This window comes from Ambystoma mexicanum, chromosome 5q, assembly GCF_040938575.1.
Source record: "Ambystoma mexicanum isolate Mex_15411 chromosome 5q, UKY_AmexF1_1, whole genome shotgun sequence".
Classification (NCBI taxonomy): Eukaryota; Metazoa; Chordata; class Amphibia; order Caudata; family Ambystomatidae; genus Ambystoma; species Ambystoma mexicanum.
This window is the reverse complement of record NC_090933.1, coordinates 213,510,493-213,530,460: the sequence shown is the minus strand read 5'-3', so window position 1 is coordinate 213,530,460 and position 19,968 is coordinate 213,510,493. Positions and strand designations below refer to the sequence as shown.

General features: G+C 45.2%; 1 protein-coding gene across 5 annotated transcripts in view; it reads right to left on the bottom strand.

Annotated features, from left to right (window-relative positions):
- Window positions 1-19,968, bottom strand: part of LOC138497336 (beta-Ala-His dipeptidase-like) — a 596,337-nt gene that overhangs the window by 418,107 nt on the left and 158,262 nt on the right. For all 5 annotated transcript variants that reach the window (XM_069620733.1, XM_069620732.1, XM_069620729.1 and 2 more), the window contains exon 2: window positions 16,094-16,222. In XM_069620733.1, the coding sequence (XP_069476834.1) occupies window positions 16,094-16,222 (129 nt within the window). The remainder of the gene's footprint in view (window positions 1-16,093; window positions 16,223-19,968) is intronic.

The window sequence follows — 19,968 nt, the reverse complement described above, 5'->3', positions numbered from 1 at the left end:
ACAACACAAACACAAAACCAAGAGACGATATTTTCTTCTAATACTGTTTTTGAAAACTTTAAAATTACTGCATGTTTTAAACTCCAAGAGCCAATATAAATGTTCTCCCTGGAACATGCAGTACCGAAATGGGACATTTCACCTTCAGTTGTATGCTATTTTTCATCAGGTTGTATAGTGCAGTGGTCAAGTGTCCAGCCTGCAAACCTGACGACTGCGGTTCGAGAGGTCGGCTTTAATTCATAAATTCAAGGAAGACTTTCAATGTTTCTCATTTTAGCTGGGCGGGACTGAGTCCACCCTCTGAAGAAAGTGAGTGGACACCGCCCACCAGTGTGTATCCTTGACTTGAGCCCGAGCACGAGAAAGATTATAGGGAGGGACCTCTCCACATCAGAGCCGTTTAGAAATGTGAGCAGAAAAGGATAAAGAAGATTAGAAGATGACACCTACATTTTTAGCAGCCGTTGATAAGGAACAAGGAATAGTAGGGAAGAGGAAACAATGTGGATGAAAAGGATGAGGTTGAGTTTTTCACTGAAAAAAGAGGAGCTCGGTTTTAGTAGAATTAAGATAGAGAAAGTGAGAGGTCATCCAGGATTAGATTGCATAGACAACTAGAAACAGTGGAGTGAAGAGGATCAGAAAAAGAGCAGCGCGAGGAGAAGATTTGGGTGTCATCAGCATGGAAGTGACAAGATCAACTGAAAGAGGAAATGACATTGGTTAGAGTAATAGAGTACTGTGAAAAACAAGGGGACCAAAGACGGAGCCCTGGGGGACTCTGTGGTGCAGAGGACAAGGGAAGAGGTGGCAAAGAACCAGGAGACGGATTAGGAGCGGTTTGATAAGTAAGAAGCAAACCATTTTAGAGGAAAGCCTGAAAACCCAAAGGAGGAAGGAGATGACAGAAGTGGAGAATGATTAACAGTGTTGAAAGCTGCAGAGAGATGTAAAGGAATACGTATTGGAGATTGTTTGGAGTGCCGTGCAGAGAGAAGGGAATTAGTGGCATAAAGAAGGGCCGTCTCAGTAGAGTGAGCAGGACAGAACCCAGATTGAAGCGAGGGTAGGAAGCAAGTGTGAGTTTAGATGAGAGGATGCATGTGAGTAGACAGCATGCTCTAGAAGTTTGGAGAGGACCTTTCTGAATGGTGCCATGGCACACGTTATAAGGGCCAGACGGGAAAAGGCAGAGGGCACCAGCATGTTGCACATGCACTTGTGGTCAATGGTAGCTCACTGCTTCTGAGGTCATTGCTGTGTTGAGTATCTGATCGGCTTCTCCTGTGACACCGAGATGGTGGGCACTTAGAAACTATTATCTTCCTCTGAAACCCATATGGAAAAAAGTGAGCATGGAATGTCAACATGGACATGTGCTTTCCCACATATTTGAATAACCGACTTATTACCTGGGTGTTATTGTAACATGGACCTAAAAATAAAAAATAAATGAGGGCGTGGGGTACTGTAAATAATCAATATCTGCTCAACAACGTTTAATAAAGGATAGATCAGTCAGTAAGCCTTGCAAAATAATGTAAACCATCACACAGAAAATAATTTGTGACTGACAAAAGAAGCAAGGGGAGAGTTCAGCCGCTGAATGCAGAACATTATTGTTGTGTGAGGAGCGGTGGGGGTTGTCACAGGAAATGTCTTTAGTCACAGCAGATCAGCAACCCACAAACCCAGAATACAGATTTGGCCCCAGTCAAACTAACCCCATTGTACAGGGTTACTTCACTATTGAAAACATAATTTAAGGGGCTGGCAGCGCTGCCTGTATGGCGCATGAAAGCAGAGGTAAAGAAATGGGAAAGACGGGGACACTAATTACACTTTACATTATGTGAGTCTGTCCAAATAACCATGGCGTCCATTAAGGAGTTTCTGCCCCAGCCAGAGGAGCAAACAGTATTCTAAAAATAATTATTTGGAACAGGTATAAGTCACATGGTGTGTGACAAGGTGGGAGGTCATCCAGCAACACTCCTGCCCCATACCTGCTTCCATATGTCAACTATACCTGGGACGTGAAAATGTATCTGGCTTAAAACGGCAGCACTTTAACATATTAGGTTGCACCAGTCATATGATTTCCGCACCTAAGCATTTGATGCTGTAACTTACATATTATGACTATACGTCCTATTACGGGGCTATAATTAGCATAAGAAGGTATTAACAGAGCATTTCAGGATGCTTTTCAGGTATGATGGTAGCGCTTGGGCTTGTGTGCCTATGGCTAGCATATGGAGACAATACCTCGGCATGTTCACTATGCCTGCAATGAAGTGGACGCACCTGAGTGCAGAAGCATGCACTGGCAAATGGGGGAATGTGCCCCTGGACTATCATGGCTGTGTTAGGTGAGCTCTGACATTTCCAATTGTTACCTGCCATATTGAAACAGAACCTGTGGTATTATATGGTTGATAACTAAAATAGCCTTTTGTCTGCATCAGTATATTTTGTTAGTTAATTAATCTTACTCTTGTGGTCTTTTCTTTACTTCAATGATTTTACTTCGTGTGAGGTCACATAAAGTTTCATCTCGCTAACATCACTTCCTGTGGCATTGTCCTGTAAAGGTGGCCGGTTAGGGTGGGAGGTGATGTCTAAGGTTGTGCAATGTCACTTCCTGTGTTGTCACTTTCGCTAATCCTGTCCTTTTTGTGAATTGACACCCCTGACCTTTAGCATGTAGCTCATATGAATGATTGGAGTTTGCAGACTTACCAATTTCCCTCATCTGCCAATTCACAGTTCCTTGCTTTGTTGCACATGTGGTACAATGCAACTAACTATTTGAGAGAGAGAAAACGAGAGGGAGAGAAAGAGAGACAGCGAGCGGGAGAGAGATGGGCGAGAGAGGTCGAGGCGGAGAGGAAGGGATTTGAAGTGGCAAAGTCGATAGTGAAATGGGACCTGTCTGCAAGAGGTCACTAGTAGGATTGCAGGGTTCCAGGCTGCCTTGCAAGGCCTAACCCCGCTAAGATCTCTTAGTGCCCCCACCCCACAGACGGCTACTGAAGACTTAGCCATTACCACATCAACACTGATCAAACTATGACTAAGCTCTCCTCTTTCGCCCTATCGAATTCTCCCAGCTCAGCGGCTAACCAGACCGAAAGTGCTGTATTCTTTCAGATCTTGGGCTCTTCCCTATGAATAACATACTCTTAAGTGTCTCTGTCAAACCCACAGAAAGCAGATTGGCAAACAGGAACTCTGTATTTCGGACCTGCACCACAGCAGAATTCTCATCTACATCTCCCACTGTCCCACTAATGACCCTCCCCTTTTTTCTCATTCAGCCACATGCAGCAAAAGTGACAATAGTGACACAAGGCCACTTCTATTGCATTACAATAGGATCATTCTGGGTAGCTGCCCAAGGCGCTACCAGTGGAGAGGAACCAAGAGGCACCATTTGGGTCCCATAAGTGTCAAATTGTGCTCTGCTATAAGGGTTGGGGCTGCTAAATGGCACTTTGCTAACAGCACCGTGAATCCTTAATCCAGGCCAGGATATAACACGGTTTTGCTGACAGAAAAACTCAACTATAAGATGAACGATGAAAGATAATGCAAAGTTTGCCGGTGGAGTAAAAGGTAATTTATTTTATGACCTGCTTCTTTGATACACATCAGCCCTCATAAAGTAAAACAGGATAACCAACTTAGTATCAGGGGTATGCTACCACTTACACCATAGATAAATATTTAGCAGCCCTTGGCACCAAACCCTTTAACCCTTTGACCCCCATAAGTTTAGATAAAATCAATTTACATTGAATTTTCCTGAATTTCTATTGCTAATAACTTTTGACTCACTAGACGGATTTTGATCAAATTGCCTTAAGAAAATGCCTGGCACAGGCTCACCCGAACAAGACATTCTGTGGACAATTCTTTGAATGGTTAAAAAGTTATTAAAAGACAATAAAAAGCTGTTTTCGGTGTACCCCCATTCATTTGCCTATAGTGAAAAGGGTGATCCCATTGAACACTCGTAGCATGAACACCAAATAAAAAACAAGTTGGGCACAAAGCGTTGCAGACATTGCGTTTTTGGTTTGGTAAAAATCGATCCAGTAAATTGATGGGAAGAGGGGGCATGTCCAAGATGGCGGAGTGAATGGATGCACAGTTGTAACCCGCTCCGAACTCTTGCACCCAAATGTTGTATAATGCCAGTGCTGTGTGCCCTGGATACTGCAGTCAGAGCCACTCAATCCCTGTGTTCTTAGTAGAGGGTGAGGTGCACCCCAAAACCTCCTTGCACGCGTCCTTGCACGCGTTCCCACGGCCTCATTTGGTCGATGGAGCGAGTGTCGGGATAACCAGATGGTGACGGGCCATCCACTCTCAAGGATCGCCGAGGTGAAACAGCAGAGGGATCCTGTAGCGGCTCTGCGATGTATGACCAGAGGATGTAGGAGGACCTACAGGATGGTCTGAGTGGGTCGATGCCCAGCTGCTGAAGAGATGTCGCTACGTGGAGTTTCTAGGTTGGTGGGGCCCTGGAGGGCTGGAGACAGACGGGAGAGCCCCGAGCCCCTGTGGAGCCCTGCAGGAGCGCCTGGCCTATATCACTTGCATCATCCTGAGTGTGGCATGGAGCAACTGTTGTGCTGACCCCGTTCAGCTACATAACCCTGAGTGTGGCACAGACCACTGATGGATATCAGGAATATACAACACTGGGGCTGACATTTGTCGGATCCTGACCAGTGAGCCCGCCTGCGGGCTCAGGGGAGTCTGGACTGGTGCCTCTGCATTCCACTAATTGCATCACAGTGGCAGCAACAATGGCCAAACTGCCCCGGAAAGCGAAGGAGGCGGGCATGCAAGCCTTTCTCACTATGCCTGGGAAACCACTGTCTTCCCATGAGAAGCGCAAAGAGGGGGAAGAATGTGCGAATGGGTCCACAACTATTACAACGCCTCTACAAGCTGAATTTCTGCTGCGCTACTAAAATACCTTAAAACTGGACTTCAGAGACAAACTTCACTCTGAAAAGTTATCATTGAAGAAAGAAATGTTGGAATCCATTGGGGGAGAATAGGGGAGACATTGTGAATTTGGGGGGATCGGGTGGATCATAACGAAAGGAGCCTCACTCAACTCGAAAATGACTTAACCATGGTGAAAGAAGCACTGGCATCACTGCTGGAGACCACAGAAACCCTCCAAATGAAGTTTGACCTCCTGGAAAATAGGGCCAAGAGAGATCATCTCTGAATACGATTCCTGAAGGAAGGCGCTGAAGGTGATCCTATTGAAACGTATCTAATTCAGCTCTTCAAAGAGATTCTCTCCGACTATCCTCAAACAGAAATCAAAATAGATAGGGTGCATAGAATTGACAGAGCGCACCATCCCTGAGATATGGTGGCCAAGACGCACAATTACAAAGTTAAGGAACCGATTTTGGGGGAGGGCCGGAAAAAACCCAAATATCCTTTCATGACAGCACGATTCAAGCTTTTCAGGACATCATGCAGATCACATTAGCGAAGAGGGGATTGATGAAACCAGTATCAGAGGAGCTCAGGAAGAGAGGGATTAGATACAAGTGGACATATCCCTTTGGTCTACAGTTTAAAATGGAAAGCAGAATGCACACAGTATTCGAAGCCAAGGCAGGCTCTGAACATTTGGGCCTCCCTACGCAGACTAACCTACATCAGGCAGCACCGACGATAAGGGCCTACAACGAGAACCGCGCGGACCAAACCCGCCAGGAAATCTATGGGATGAAACTCTATATATATTGTTGAATTTATGGGCCGAGAGAACGCACAAGGTCGAAAGGGACGTTTGGACGTGGCTGACATTGCAGCCACGTCCAAAAGCCCTATGCCACATTCAAAAGGATCATTCTTTGCAAATGCCGCAAGTTGGCAGGTACCTGTGCCTGTTAACGTGTTGCATTGGCAAGGAATGATCCGCCGCTCTTGGGCCGTTTATCCCAATGGGCGGCATGGCCAGCTGCTAAATGCAGACAATTAGCAGCTGGCCAGAAATACATGGGCCGAGGATGGAAGAAATACATACGGTGTAATGTAGGAAATGACATTTGACTTGACCAATTCGGAAGGGTGTGGGGGTGTGGGGTGTTCGGACTAGCCCTTACAGCGTGTACTTGGTGTCCACACTCATCTTCTATGGTTATTGCATTTTTCTAAATATGGTTGTCACTTGTCAGTAAACCTCTTTATGAATTAAAAGCTAAACACAGAAAACATTTGTAAACAAAGTACCTTCATTTTGACTCGGATGTCAGGTGGCTTCCAGATTGCAGAAATCTGTGTGAGTGATGGGCTGACATAACATCATTACTTCTGAAGTCAATGATGACATAAAAATGAGGTGTAGAAGCAGTCAAAAACTTGACTGCACAATATTTCGGGCCTCATCATGAGTTTGGCGGTAAACCTTAAATGCAGCACTAAAGCTATTACCATGGCATTTAAGAGTCTGCCAAATCAGGGGCTTGACAGATTTTCCCCCAGCTCTGACCTGGGGGCAAATCCGCTGCAATTTTGCCGATTTTCGGTGCTATTACCACCACGCTATTACCACCGGTGGTAGTAGTAGTGCTGATAATTACCCGAATGGGTCCAATGGGGTATGGGAACTTACCATTCCGCCAAACCCATGATCCGGCACTAATAGCGCCAGGGGGTTTGGCGGTAACACTAATAGCCCTGGTGGAAATACCGCTGGGAATACCGCCCAACTCGTGATGAGGTCGTCTTTTTCTGACGCTAACGCATTGCGGCTCTGCCACCAGTATGCAGCGTTTTTGCCTATCTGCTCTAACAGTGAAACTACTGCAGGTTTTCAGAAGCAGTGAATTTTCCTGCTCAAGGAAATTACTCAGGCATAGCTACGACCCCAACAGCACCTAAACCCCTTCACAAATGCCCTGTCCACACAATTATTCCATACTGGACTATGGAGGCAGCAGGAGTTCATACAAATACCCATTTAATTGCTAGAGACGGTCCAAAATTTGCAGAGCCGATTTTTGTTCAGGAAATTGAGATTTTCAGATGCTTTTAAAAATCACCTGCATATTCTAAACGTTTCTACATTTCCAGTAAATTTCCCCTCTGTCCCATGGGATTTACAATATTGAACGTTTGCACATAAAAACTGTAATATCTGTTTGGCCTTGTGGTTAAGTCGTTGGTTTCACGGTGTTGAGTGCTAGAGTTCGGGAATCTGCGACTGCACCAATTCTTTAATCTTTTTTTGTTAAAATAATGCCATTACGTTTGGTCCCGTCGCGCCAAAACATACTGACGCCATAACATTCCTGCAGCGAACTGGACGTGCCGTGCTGGGTGCGCCAAAACAGGGTGTGCAGCCAATCATCCGTGCCAATTCGGCCTGCGCCGAACTGGCCCCGCCAAAATGTCTAGCTCTGTTAAATGAGGGCGTTTTCATTTTTATTTTTTTTGCATAGTGGACAGCTAGCTGGGAGTGTCCATGCATGACGAGCGCTGGGCTAGGATTGGGTAGCCTTCCCGCGGTTACCCACAAGACCTATGGGGAGGGTAGTTTATAGGACATCATGGCAGGATTATGTAACGTCAATAGCTGGGGGTCACTTTCACCAATGGTATAGGACACGAAACATACACAAAGGCAGAAGCTACAGATATCACCGATCACGCCAATATCAATCTGCTGACCCAGGGAGTATACAAGTCTTGTCTGAGAAGGCAATGTGGGGATAGTACCATGGCTGATGTCTTTGGCTCCCTCAATGTACGAGGTTTGAACACGCCTAATAAGAGATTACAATTATTTAGAGAATTGAGACGTCTACATATTCAAGTGGCAGCCCAGCAGCAAACCCATTTACTGTGCTCGGACCACCTCTGACTGCGTCATAGGGGCTAACCCGTACAATATCATGCATCAGCGGATAGTAAGAGAGCGGGGTGGCTCTTAGGTTCCTCCAGGATATGGCCTTCAAACGGACATATAGCAAAAAAGACCCCACAGCGAGCTATATTATTGTTAAGGGTGATCTGCGGGCTAGGAGAGTCATGGTGGCTTCTTTTCATGCACCCAACACGGCACAAGAAATGTTCATGATCTCCTTCCTCAAAATTATAAAGTCCATACGAGAAGGCAAAATCATTATAATGAGCAACATGAACTTGGTTATGGATGGCTCTATGGATAGATCGGCACAGCTTCCCAGAAACTAAAACATTGCTTTGCTGAGCTCAATTTGGTTGATGTATAGCAGACAAACCACCCGACATAGAAGGTCTTTTCGCATTACTCACATGTACATCGATCTGCCGCCAGAAAATATTTTATTTTTTCCTCAGCAGGCCTTAATGGACAACTATAGAAAACAGCTTAAAAACACATGTCTCTGTCAGACAACGATACAGTTAACTTTCAGCAAATTTCCATTAAAAAAAAGGCCCCCAGTGTGGCACTTACCATCGGGTATTTTGAGAGACACGGTGGGCCTCATTACAACTCAGGCGGTAAGGGGTTTACGGCAGCGTTAACAGCGCCGACCCTTACCGCCTGATTACGAGGTCCCCTAGCGCCATGGAGCTTTTAACACCTGCTTCTAGCAGGTGTTAAAATCCATGGCGCTAAGGGACCATGGAGTTAATTACGCCACCGTAATTTACGGTGGCGTAATTAACGCCTTCCCCACTCCCATTATGCCCTATGGGGCAAAAATGGGAATGGGGAAGGGTATATGGGGATTGGGGACTTACCGCCCCGCCTAGGTCGGAATGGGGCGGTACGTCCACCAACCACCATGGCGTAAACGTAGTTTACGCCATGGTGGTAAAGTCACGTCCCAGGCGGTAACTTACCGCCTGGGTCGTAATGAGGCCCAGTGTGTCTAGATGAACTCAAATGAACTATTAGAGATTATATATTGCTCAATCTACGGGAAGGCACATCCATAGGTAAACATGATGAGAGATATGGAATTCGATAAGTGAGTGGTCAGACCAGGATATAGGATATGTAGCTGTAATTGCGAGGTCAGTGTTTAGGTGTACGATCCAGTTGAGAGCGCAACCTTTTGTTTAGGTTGTTGAGTTCACCATCTGGCAGAGGTTCATTTTGACAAAGGTGGTGTTAAGGGCAGTGGATCTTGTATGAGTAGGCTCATTAAAACACAGGTTGAAGTAACCTAAGATGACAAGTCTTATAGTGGGTCTGATGAGGGGGAGAGGAGGAATTATATCTCTGTTTCTGGGGAGCTTAGGTTGTTAGGGTGACAGTAGATAATGATGAGGTTAAGAGTGGTTTGGGCAATGACTGATAATTTAGTATAGAGGAGTTCATATCCTTTCTGTGTGGGTATGGGAATCTCTTTGATAGGCAGATTGGATTTGTAGATACAAGTGACCCCACCTCCTGGTTTGTCAAGTCGGTCACTTCTTAGAATAGAGTAACCATGGGGCATGGCTAGAGATAGGGAAGGTACGGTTGGTGGTAGAGGAAGTTGGTTGTATCAGGATCTATGGAGGAAGGTTGATCTGAGGCTATAGAGGGATGTGGTGGGTAGGCACCTTCCATGCCCTTACAGGTCCAGACAGGAATGGGCCTTATTTGGGGGCCTTTGCTGACGTCCGGCGTTGGCATCCCTCCCCTTCTACGAACCCACACTTTACTCTGCGGGCTCGCTCCTATGGAACAGCCTCCCCCTCCCGCTGCGGCTTTGAGCAGGATCTCCTCAAATTCCAAAAGCTCCTTAAGACTTTCCTCTTTTCCTCCTCCTTCCCTTCTTCTCTCCTCTGCTAATGCCACAGTTGCTGAATCATGTCCTGGGCCCTTATGCATCCTCGGGGGCCCTGACCTTCCACACCAATTCTGCCCAGCTTCTGTCTATGTACAGCAATTGCATCTGCACACCCTCGAACTCTGGAGGTTTCACACTTACAATTACCATGGCCCCGTCCGTGTAGCACTCAATCATTCGTAGTACTTCATCTGTGGCTCACGCACAGGCTTAGAGTACACAGCACTTCTTCCCTCTTCCTTGCTGCACTTGCACGTTCTGAATACCCACAAGGCATGGTAGGTTTTTTCCTCTCCCACTTCCCCCCTTCTGATCTTAAATATTGTGTTTTAATGTATTTCCCACCCTGCCCTGTGGGCGCTTTGAAACAGTATTTTCTTATTGTATAAGCGCCTAACAAACAAACAATAAATACATAAATAAATAAAACCCTCTTTATACACAATGCCGTTTTCACACCAGGAGGTTCGAATGCTGGGTTCACTAAGTGGGCTTCTAGAGGCCATGGGAAGGCTGAAGACATTTTTCTGAAAGGTGTTATTCACGCATTTGAACAGTGCAATGTAGACCTGGTGATGGAGGAGGGGGATAGATTCCGGTACCTACAGATACGACTCAGAGTTCTTAACCCAATCCACAAAGAACCCGTGGCTAGCTCACCAACTCCATTGGAATCAGTATTTCAAACCTCCATGGAATCGAGGGGCTTGATCTCCACACTTTACAGAGTACTGAACACACGTGGTGTACCAGAAAACAGCTCCTATTGTGAGGACAGGGAGTTAGGAATACCTATTGAAAGAAACCTGAAGGTGTCTCAGCCGCTGTTCCCCGGAGATCTGTTGTCCAGGTGGCCAGGACACAGCCATCGCTATTGGATCTAATTCCTGGGGGTAGACCAGTGGGGGAGGATCACCTTGACGAGGGGTCTTTGGGGAGTGGAAGTGGGACAACGAAGGTTGAGATGCGTTACCCCCTTCCTTGTAACACCTTTTCCCCATCCTACCCTGTCGGATATTTAGAAGCTTTATGGCTCTCCCCCTTTTTGACACAAGCACTTTCTTACACAGTAACAGACAACAGACTAACACCAGAGCCGTTTCCTGACATGTCCCAACACAAGGGTCAGGCAGAGTCAGGCAATTGACAATAATCAGGCACACCTGAAGGCCCTTTTCCTTCCGGACAGGGATAAAAGGCAGAGCACGAAAGCACACTACGAGCAAGGCCGAACGCATGACGACACAGCTATACTAGACCGGCAGTTCAAATGGAAGAGAAAGGCGGCGAGACCTGGAAGGACGATGAAGGGGGAACTGACCTTGCCCTTTTCAACTCAAACCCACAAATCCTCCGAAATGGAATCATAAGACCGGGAGTTACAGCTGGTTTATGGAGCAGCAGATGTCAACAGTGCATGGGAGCCTCCCGCATTAATAGCACAGGCAGGGTGGTGTGCTGGCTACTGTGGTACCGTGCCTGACCCCAGAAGCAAGACCAGCCAACAGGTGCAACACAGCCAGTGAGTCGGAGGAAGCTGATTTCAAACCGATGTTTGTTCAGCCCAAGGTTGCAAGTGGCAACATTAGATGAACGGAGGAACTTGGAACAAAGAGCTTGCATGTGTTTGAACTTTTGTGGAAGCCCAGAGAAGGACCAGCTGCAGAGTGGCCAGGCACCATAGGACTGCTCAGTTGAAGGACTCTCGTTGGCCCATTTTGTGTTCAAAACTGCAAGTACCAGAAGGCCCTAGGAAAGGGCGACATGAGATGTCAGAGTGGTCCTACAAAGGCCACGTCAAAGCATTTGTACAATCAAAAGTCTCTGACTCATGGTTGAGAGAAAGCTAGGGGAAGGGAACCCTGCTTTCTGATAAGATTGTGAATTGTAAATAAGTGTGTGCCCGACAGAGGGATGCCGAAAGAAGGCTAGGAGAAATGAACCCATGCTTTCTGATGAAAATAAGCATATGATGAACTGTGTTGAAATTTCATAAACTGTGTTAAAGAAGGCCGTAGAGAACCCGACAGAGGGAGGCCCACTTTGCAAGGAGGATCCGAGCCCAGTGGAGGAGAGATCCTAGGGGCGAAAAGCAATCGCCCAAGTGCGAGACCACCGAAGGAACTTTTATTTGTTTGTTTGTTGTCTTGAATCAGCATGCCTTCTAAGGCAAGAGACTTTAAGGAAAGAGACTTAGCCCCTGAAGTTCCGCCTTACCTCGTGCTTGAAACGTGGGGAAGGGAGATCCAGCATTACCATCCTGACTTATAATTTTAAGACCACTTCTTTCTTTTCTGGTGAACATGTTCAAACGTTCTTTTTGTAACTTAGTGGTAAAGATTGGAAATAGTTTTTTTCAGTATAGGCCCTTTTTATTTGACAAGATGCTACTAGGACTGCCTTATTATTATTTGATGGTCGTGGCTTGCTCCCATCTTAGCTTTAGGTTTAGATTAGGCGTTTTTCCCCACCCCTCCATACAGTTTAATAAACACCCTTGAACTGTGATCACTTGTGTCTGTCTTTACTGTTGCCACCATGAGCTCCTCACACTGTATAAATGAAGACTTGGGACGGGATATACGATAGAACCCATACTTATTTCTGCTCACATCTAGCCAAAACCCGAATGAAAATCCTTATGGAGGGTATCAGGCTGCGGACAGTTTACATACAGACAACCCTGGACTATCAGACCAATGCTGGAGGGGCTGTGGCCAAAAAAGGGACTCTGCTACATATCCTATGGGAATGTCCAATTGTTTTGCCATAAAACTAATTAAAAAAGTTTCTTTTAAAAATAAAATTCGACGGAGAGTGCATTGACCCCAGTCCAAAAAACATTTATGTATCTTCCAAAGGGCATTGCAGCAACCGAGCCGTTTGAAAAAAAAAAGCCAGCACCTTTTGTCTTCATTAATGCAGTTTGTTCTGGCGGGACACTTGTGGTCATTTTTAAATCATTTCGTTGTAATTTCAGGTGAGAACAAAGGGAGGGTCCAAACAAAGTTTCTTAAAATGTGCTCTAATACCCGAAGTGGGCCATTTAAAAAGAATTATTCATTGCATACAGGGGAACACCAATGTTAGTACTTACATGCTGTTGGATACCTTGCTTGCAATTTTAAACATTTCCAGAGTTATGAAGAGTTTTTATTCTCTGCTTTATAAACATGTAAATGCTTCCTGCTAATTATGCTTTGCAGACCTCATTGACAAAGGATTTCTGTATAATCCACGTGCTTTCATCAAAAACAGACGGATTCCAAAGCACTGATTTAACGCCCACATGAAAAAAATGATATATAGACATAATATACAAAAATGAAACGCTGCCATTGTTTCTTTACTAAATAAAAAGTGGGAATCCTGTGAGAAGACGAAAAAGACAAGTGCTCGAAAGAAGATTTAGAGGGGTTGCATTATGGTAGAGTATGGGAGGGAAAAGAGGACCACATGTTTAGTTGGAGAGTTTGGGGTCAGCTGGAAAGCCTGTAGAACATACTCGTCTTACTGAGGGAATCCTACAGGGTTCCCACAGGATTCCTGTGAGGGAGTCGCAGGATGTGCTTGGGAAATAAATTCACCAACTGTGAGTGAAAGGGGATAATAGGAGCAGGTCAGGGAGGATTACCCAGATGGGAGGAGGAGGGCAGATGAAGAATTGTAGTAGGAATGGGGGAGACTTAAATGTTGTCACGCATTATCCAACAATGAGATCCATTTCCACAGTAAAGTCCTGGGGGGTCGTTACAGGGTTGGTGGTAGCAATGGGGACTTACCGGGGCATTACAGTCCCGGCGTTCCCGGTCAATCGCCATTGCTGGGTGCCGGTAATTGTTACACCCCATTCCCATTGAGTCCCATTGGACGCAATGGGAATGGGGAGGACGGATGCACCGGCACCATTCATAAATGGTGCCGGTGTATCCGTCGGGTTCTGCGAGCGGGTGCCATTCCGCCCACCAGGGCAGAAAGGCACCCGCTCGCAGCACTCATAGCTTGCCGGTCCAGAAACAACGGTACCAGCAAGCTTAGCGGTACCGTTTTTTCCGGAACGGCAAACTTGTAATGAGGCCCATGGGGCCTCATTATGAGTTTGGAGGCAGCCATGCCCTTGATAAGGGCATTGCTGCCTCCAAACTCGGGTGCGGGTTCCTTGAATGAGGAATTACCGGGCCATTCCAACCTTGGAGGAACCGGTAATTCCTCATTCAAAATACCCATCTCCATTCCCATTTGAACCCCCATAGGGCTCAATGGGAATGGGGAGGGAGCTAACAACGGGCCCGTTAATAACGGGCTCGTTCTTAGCTCCCTGGTCCCCTCGCGGGACGCGCAAAGGACGTCTGGTCTGACCAGACGTTCAGAGCGGGTCCCGCAAGGGAACCTCGTAATAGGGCACAATCGGTTTAACGGCACTGGAATCATTACCAGTGCCGTTAAACCCATTCCACCAGGGTAGCAATGAGGCCCAACGTAACAGCAGACAGATGCCAAAGGCACTACCAGCAGAGGGAACAGAGGCTCAATGAGAAGCAAATGCGGTCCACGTGCCAGTTAATATTTTGATCTCACTCCCCCCAACATGGGGTTCCAGACGGCCGCCGCCCAAAAAACATTTTGTTCATGGGTCTTGGACCAGAGATCACCCTCCCCATGCCCCCCAAATCCCCTCACCAAACGCATAATGTAAGTAAGGGCAAAATAGGCCAACTTTGCATGGACCTTTCCCAAAATTCGATTACTAATAACTTAGGACTCGTTTGGCAGAAATGGATGAACATTTTCACAACAGGTGCCTGCCAGCGGCCTCTTCAAACATAACATTTTGGGAAAAATTCATGAAAATGGTTCAAAAGTTATTAAGAAAACAACATAGTGTCAAGGAGTTCCCCCCTTCTCACCTGAGTTCGATCTTTGCTGGATTTCTTGATCGATGCCTTCTTGCGGATGGATCGAGTCTTGAATAAGGCTGCACAAGTCTCTTCCAACTCCAGCGTGCGTTCAAAGTTCCAGGATGCAAGGATCCAGGAATCCGGGAAATTTACAGAGTGCGCTACTAGCACACGAGTCCAGGAATCAAGAAAGGAAGGAAAGGGACTAGGAATGGGGTTGGTTGGAAAGAAGCAAGGAAAACAATACCGCGAGCTATGGAGCACACGTCAGGTTGCTACTTCGCAATAGCATTGAGACGCGCAGAGCCGCGTGAGGCGAAGTCTATAAATAGAACACGCTACGTCCAAGGTGTAGAGCAAGGAAGGTGTTTCACAGTGGACGGCCATGTTGGGAGTACAAGGGAGTGTAAGCTCTGTTGAGACAAGGACCAGGAAGTCCAAAAGGGGCGTGTTCTGTAGTTCATGACACATAGCTGTTTTAGTGCTATTCCAATTAATTTTCCCCATAGAGGAAAAGGTGCTTCCATTGAACACGTAAAGCGAAAACTGCTGGACTAATTTACCCCAAATAAGAAATAACTGTGACACAAAGCGCTATAGATGTAGTTTGATTTGGTGTAAAACCGTGCAATAGTTTTGCAAATATTCAATCGAAAAGGGTGTCTCCTCCATCCCAAAACCCTTTATATATCTCCCATGGTGCATATTATCACTTAGGCTTTTTCGAAAATGAGATGTGAGGGGTTGCCGCAGTCATCCCGAGGAAAGCCAAACATGAAACGTGCTCGGAATAATATTTGGAGGAGGGAAAGGGCGGTTTCATATTTGGATAGAAGTGGGGAGGGATAAAGACGACCACATGTGTAGTGCAGGAGTTAGGGGTGGGCTGGGGTGTTTGTTATAGGCTGTTTTTGTCTTTCCTGGAAAACCCTGCTGTCCACATTGCAAAAATGTGCCGAAAAGAACCTGGCCCACTGGACATGATCTTCAGCCATAGCCAGCAGCCACAGCCTTCGGGGATGCCCACAGTGCCCATTGCACCAAAGAGGCTGAAAATCGGTGGCCATGGCCAGTGGACTAGGCTTACAGTGGAGGCCCATATTCATGTCACAACTATCAAATCAAACCGGCCATTCGCGATGTGCTAATATTGGTGGTCGCCTCAAATTTTAGCAGACATTTTGAATAGAGTTTTTATGGAGCTTTCCTTACTTCTCATGTACATTTTCAGTGACATTTTTCTGCAAAATTACCATTCTTAGAACTGACCATGCATGCTGAGTATGAAACTCACATTGATAACAAATCACCTTACCAGGAAGCAGCAGGTTTACATGCAGTCAGTCTGTCATTGGTCCAATTTACTTTCCAAGCACTCACCGCCACAAACTCATCCTGGTGAAGATCGATGTGATTAAAAATGTCTTTTAGTGGATCCGAGAGCAGGAACTGTGCTGTCTCATCTGTGCGTGAACCAATGGGCAGCATGACTAACAAGATGACAAGTATCTGAAAAATAAAAAATGTACAACTATGTTACTCAAAACACCAGGGAAAACTCATACAACAAGATTTCAGATTTGTATTCCCGGGTCAAGCTCATGCTTACTGAAAATCAACTGGTGCTTACTTTGTGTCTGTGGTTGCATCCGCAATTGCATTAAACCGATTGGTTTTAGTGTTGGAGTATCTATCCACTAAGGAGGAGTCACCTCCAGAGGTATCCTGCTTACCCTGTTCCCTAAGGGGTGTTAAGCGTAGTGGGCTCACCTCCCTAGACCCAAAGGGTAACGATCTCCCTGGAATAGTCAGACTCGCATTTATATGAATGGATATTTGTGTGTATTGTAGATCTAATTATTGTCGAGACAATAGCAGACCGGTTGTGTTTTTCTTCTGTAGACACGCTGCCTGTATTTGTATGGACTATTGTAGGTGACTTGTATTATTTTAAATGAAACAATATTCAGGTTAACAATTTCCTGTTTCTTGTTCCAGAATATTGGGATGGGACTGTTGTGGTAGGTAGTGTTAAGTCAGGAGGTGTTCCTCCATATAACAAATCTTCATAATAGATGTATTTTATAGATAAAGCCACTTACATAATAGGCATTATATTTGCAAGCTTGTTATACTAGAATGATTTTAACATGAGCATGCATTAGCTGTAAAAAAATTAAATGGTTTCTCTGTATGAAAGTGAATCTTTGTCTCCATATTTTGGATTTCACATTGGTTCATTATCTTGGATCTTGCCTGTCATGGTGAAGATATAGTGAAAATAAGATCTTCGTAAAGCTTTCTTGAAAGAAATCTTGCTGGGAAATTGCCTTGCCATTTCTTGAATCTATTAGTCACTTACTCTTAATGTAACTTAATGTTACTTTTATTCTTATTAAGTCAGAGTTACTCGTCGTAAATTCTTCATGAATCAAATAGCCCTCTCCAAGTTTAGGGCAGAGTTCCTTCATGTTGAATCTCTTATTCTTTACAATTCAGGAGTAGGTCAAAGTTACTCACAGTGAATCAAAGAGCCTTTTTCAGATTTAAGTCAAGGATAAGTCATGTTTCACATAGTAACACCTTTGGGAGTGAGCCAGGAAGACTTTTTTCAGTAGTAGTTGCTCAGCAGTATAGGTAGGCAGTTTTTTCAGAAGGTTTCAGTATGTGAAAATAACGCAACTCATCTGCGAATAACAGAATAGGGGTGTCTTGAGCCCCAACCTTTGATAAATCCTGTCTTTGTGCTGTTAAATAGCAGCCAAGAGCACTTTTAAGTCTAAGAGAGTAATAGGCTCCTTAACATCAGGAGGGGCAACTAACCCCTCCCCCAAAACAGGTCACTATCAACGTCATTAATACACGACGTCCCATTGGTTACACAAACTATAGGACCCCTAATCACGCGGCCCCCTATAATTACATTACATTACATTACAAGGTATTTATATAGCGCACTCTAGACCCTCAGGCATGAAGGCGCGGACAACAAAAAAAGAGTGGAGAGAAAAAGACCCCTAATGCCCTAGAAGTATCAGGAATGAATGGATGAAACTAGAAATTATAAGTCAGAAAAGGAAGGTTTTAAGAGCCTTCTTAAATTTAACAAGGCAACCAAGATTACGCAGATAGTCTGGAAGATTGTTCCATAGACTTGGTGCCTTAAATGCAAAGGCCCCCTGTTTGGCCCCCTGTTTGGCCTTAGCTGTCCTGGCTCTAGGTTGCTCCAGAAAGTTTTTTGAATCCGACCTTAAGGATCTCCTAATAGCTTTATCTGTAATATAACATTGAAGGTACGGAGACATCATCAACATTTGACACTTAAAGGTAATTATCAACGTTCGAAATGTAATTCTAGATTCCACTGGCAGCCAGTGAAGGCCTTGTCTAGCCTCTGTAACATGCTCATGTCTAGCGAGGCCGACCACCACTCTCACGGCCCAGTTCTGGACCACCTGTAATCTCTGTATGATCCCCTTACTGGATCCCAACAAAAGACTGCAACAATAGTCCAGATTGGCCCCTATTATTGCCCTAGCAATAGTTTCAGCACTTTTTTGGGAGATAAGAGGCCTCAAATGTGACAAAAGTTTTACATAGTATACTGCTGAGGTTACTACAGAGGATGCATGTGCTTTCATGTTAAGAGATTGATCCAGTGTAACACCCAGTATCTTGGTTTTGGGGAGAGGGTTAATGATGTCATCCCCTAACTTAAAGGCACTGTAAGATGATTTTAACATTTTAACTGCGTGTGGACTCCTTACAATCATTGATTCCGTTTTACTCCTGTTGAGGGCAAGATAGTTGTCTAACATCCACCTCTCGATTAGGCTGAAAACTCTATTTACTTCAGCCTCATCCTGTCAATGATTGCCTGTCAGTGTAACCATGCATTGAGTGTCGTCAGCATAGTTTGAGAAGACAACCCCCTCCTGTTCTAACATGAAAAAGAAGGGAGCCATAAAAAGATTGTAGATGCATGGCGATGTACTAGCCCCCTGTGGAACTCCATAGAGTACCGCAATAGGATCTGCTTCCGCCGTGTCCGAGCACACACTACTCAGCCGATGTTCAAGAAAGGAAGAGATCCACAATGCTGCTTGCTCCGAGAAGTTGGCTACTTCCTTTAGCCTTATGTTTAATATAGTGTGATCGATTAAATCAAAGGCCGCTGATTGGTCTAAGGATATAATCAGTGAGAGCTTACTTTTATCTATTTGTGAGAGTAGTCTAGATTTAAGCTCTAGGAGAGAAGTCTCAGTCCCATAGAGTTTCCTGAAACCCGACTGGTGGGAGGGCAGGATGGTGTGTTGATTAAGCTGTTCCGAAATTTGTTGGTACGCTACCCTGTCCAGTATTTTTAGAAGAAAAGGGGTGTTTGAGATGGGTCGGAAATTCAAAGGATTATCCTTTGACAGACCTGGCTTCTTGATGATTGGTGTAACCATAGTGTGTTTCAATTCTTTGGGTACTATGCCCTCTGCCAATGAGGCATTAACAAAGGAGCAGACTGCACCAATGATGGAAGGGGAACAGCTCTTTATTATCCTAGCTGTACAAGCATCGCCTCTGGAATGCGAAAATTTCATTTGTTCAATGACCTTTATTAATTCCGGTTCAGTTACTGGATGAAAATTAAAGATTGGAGCATCTAAGCTCCTTGTGAAAACCTTAGGGTTGCCAATGTCTGGACAAGCCTGGTTCTGTAACTTTTTTTCAAGCATTACTTGGCACTCTATCCTCCGTCAGTACTTTTCCACCTACATTAGCAGCATGCAGGCTAGACTTCCAGGTGCTGGTAAGCTGGTCATAACCATACTTCCCACCAATTAGCATATCATCTATCATCACCCCAGTGGTCTGCTGTCAATTAATGCTTTGATCTTGTCCTTGTGAGTGTTATTTGCTCTGGAGAATTCAGGGGAGTGAAGGCACGCTCTGCCTCCATGCCTAAGTGTGGTCGTCATGTTTGTCCAACTTCATCCTTCCACGTGACTGAAGACCACAAAATTGAGCTCTAGTGTATTTAAAATATTATTTTCTAATAGACCTCTGATGTCTTCCTTGTTTTTGTTCATGCCTTCTGAAAAGGAGTTTCGTTCTTTCACACGATTTGTATAAACTGTCTGTTCATCCCAGTCTGATACAACCTTGGCTTCTTGGGGCTCATCCAGCCTCGCCTTTCTGAGTTTCACTCCTGTTCATTCAATTTCTTTTATAACATCCGACACACTGGGAAGGCCTTACTTTCT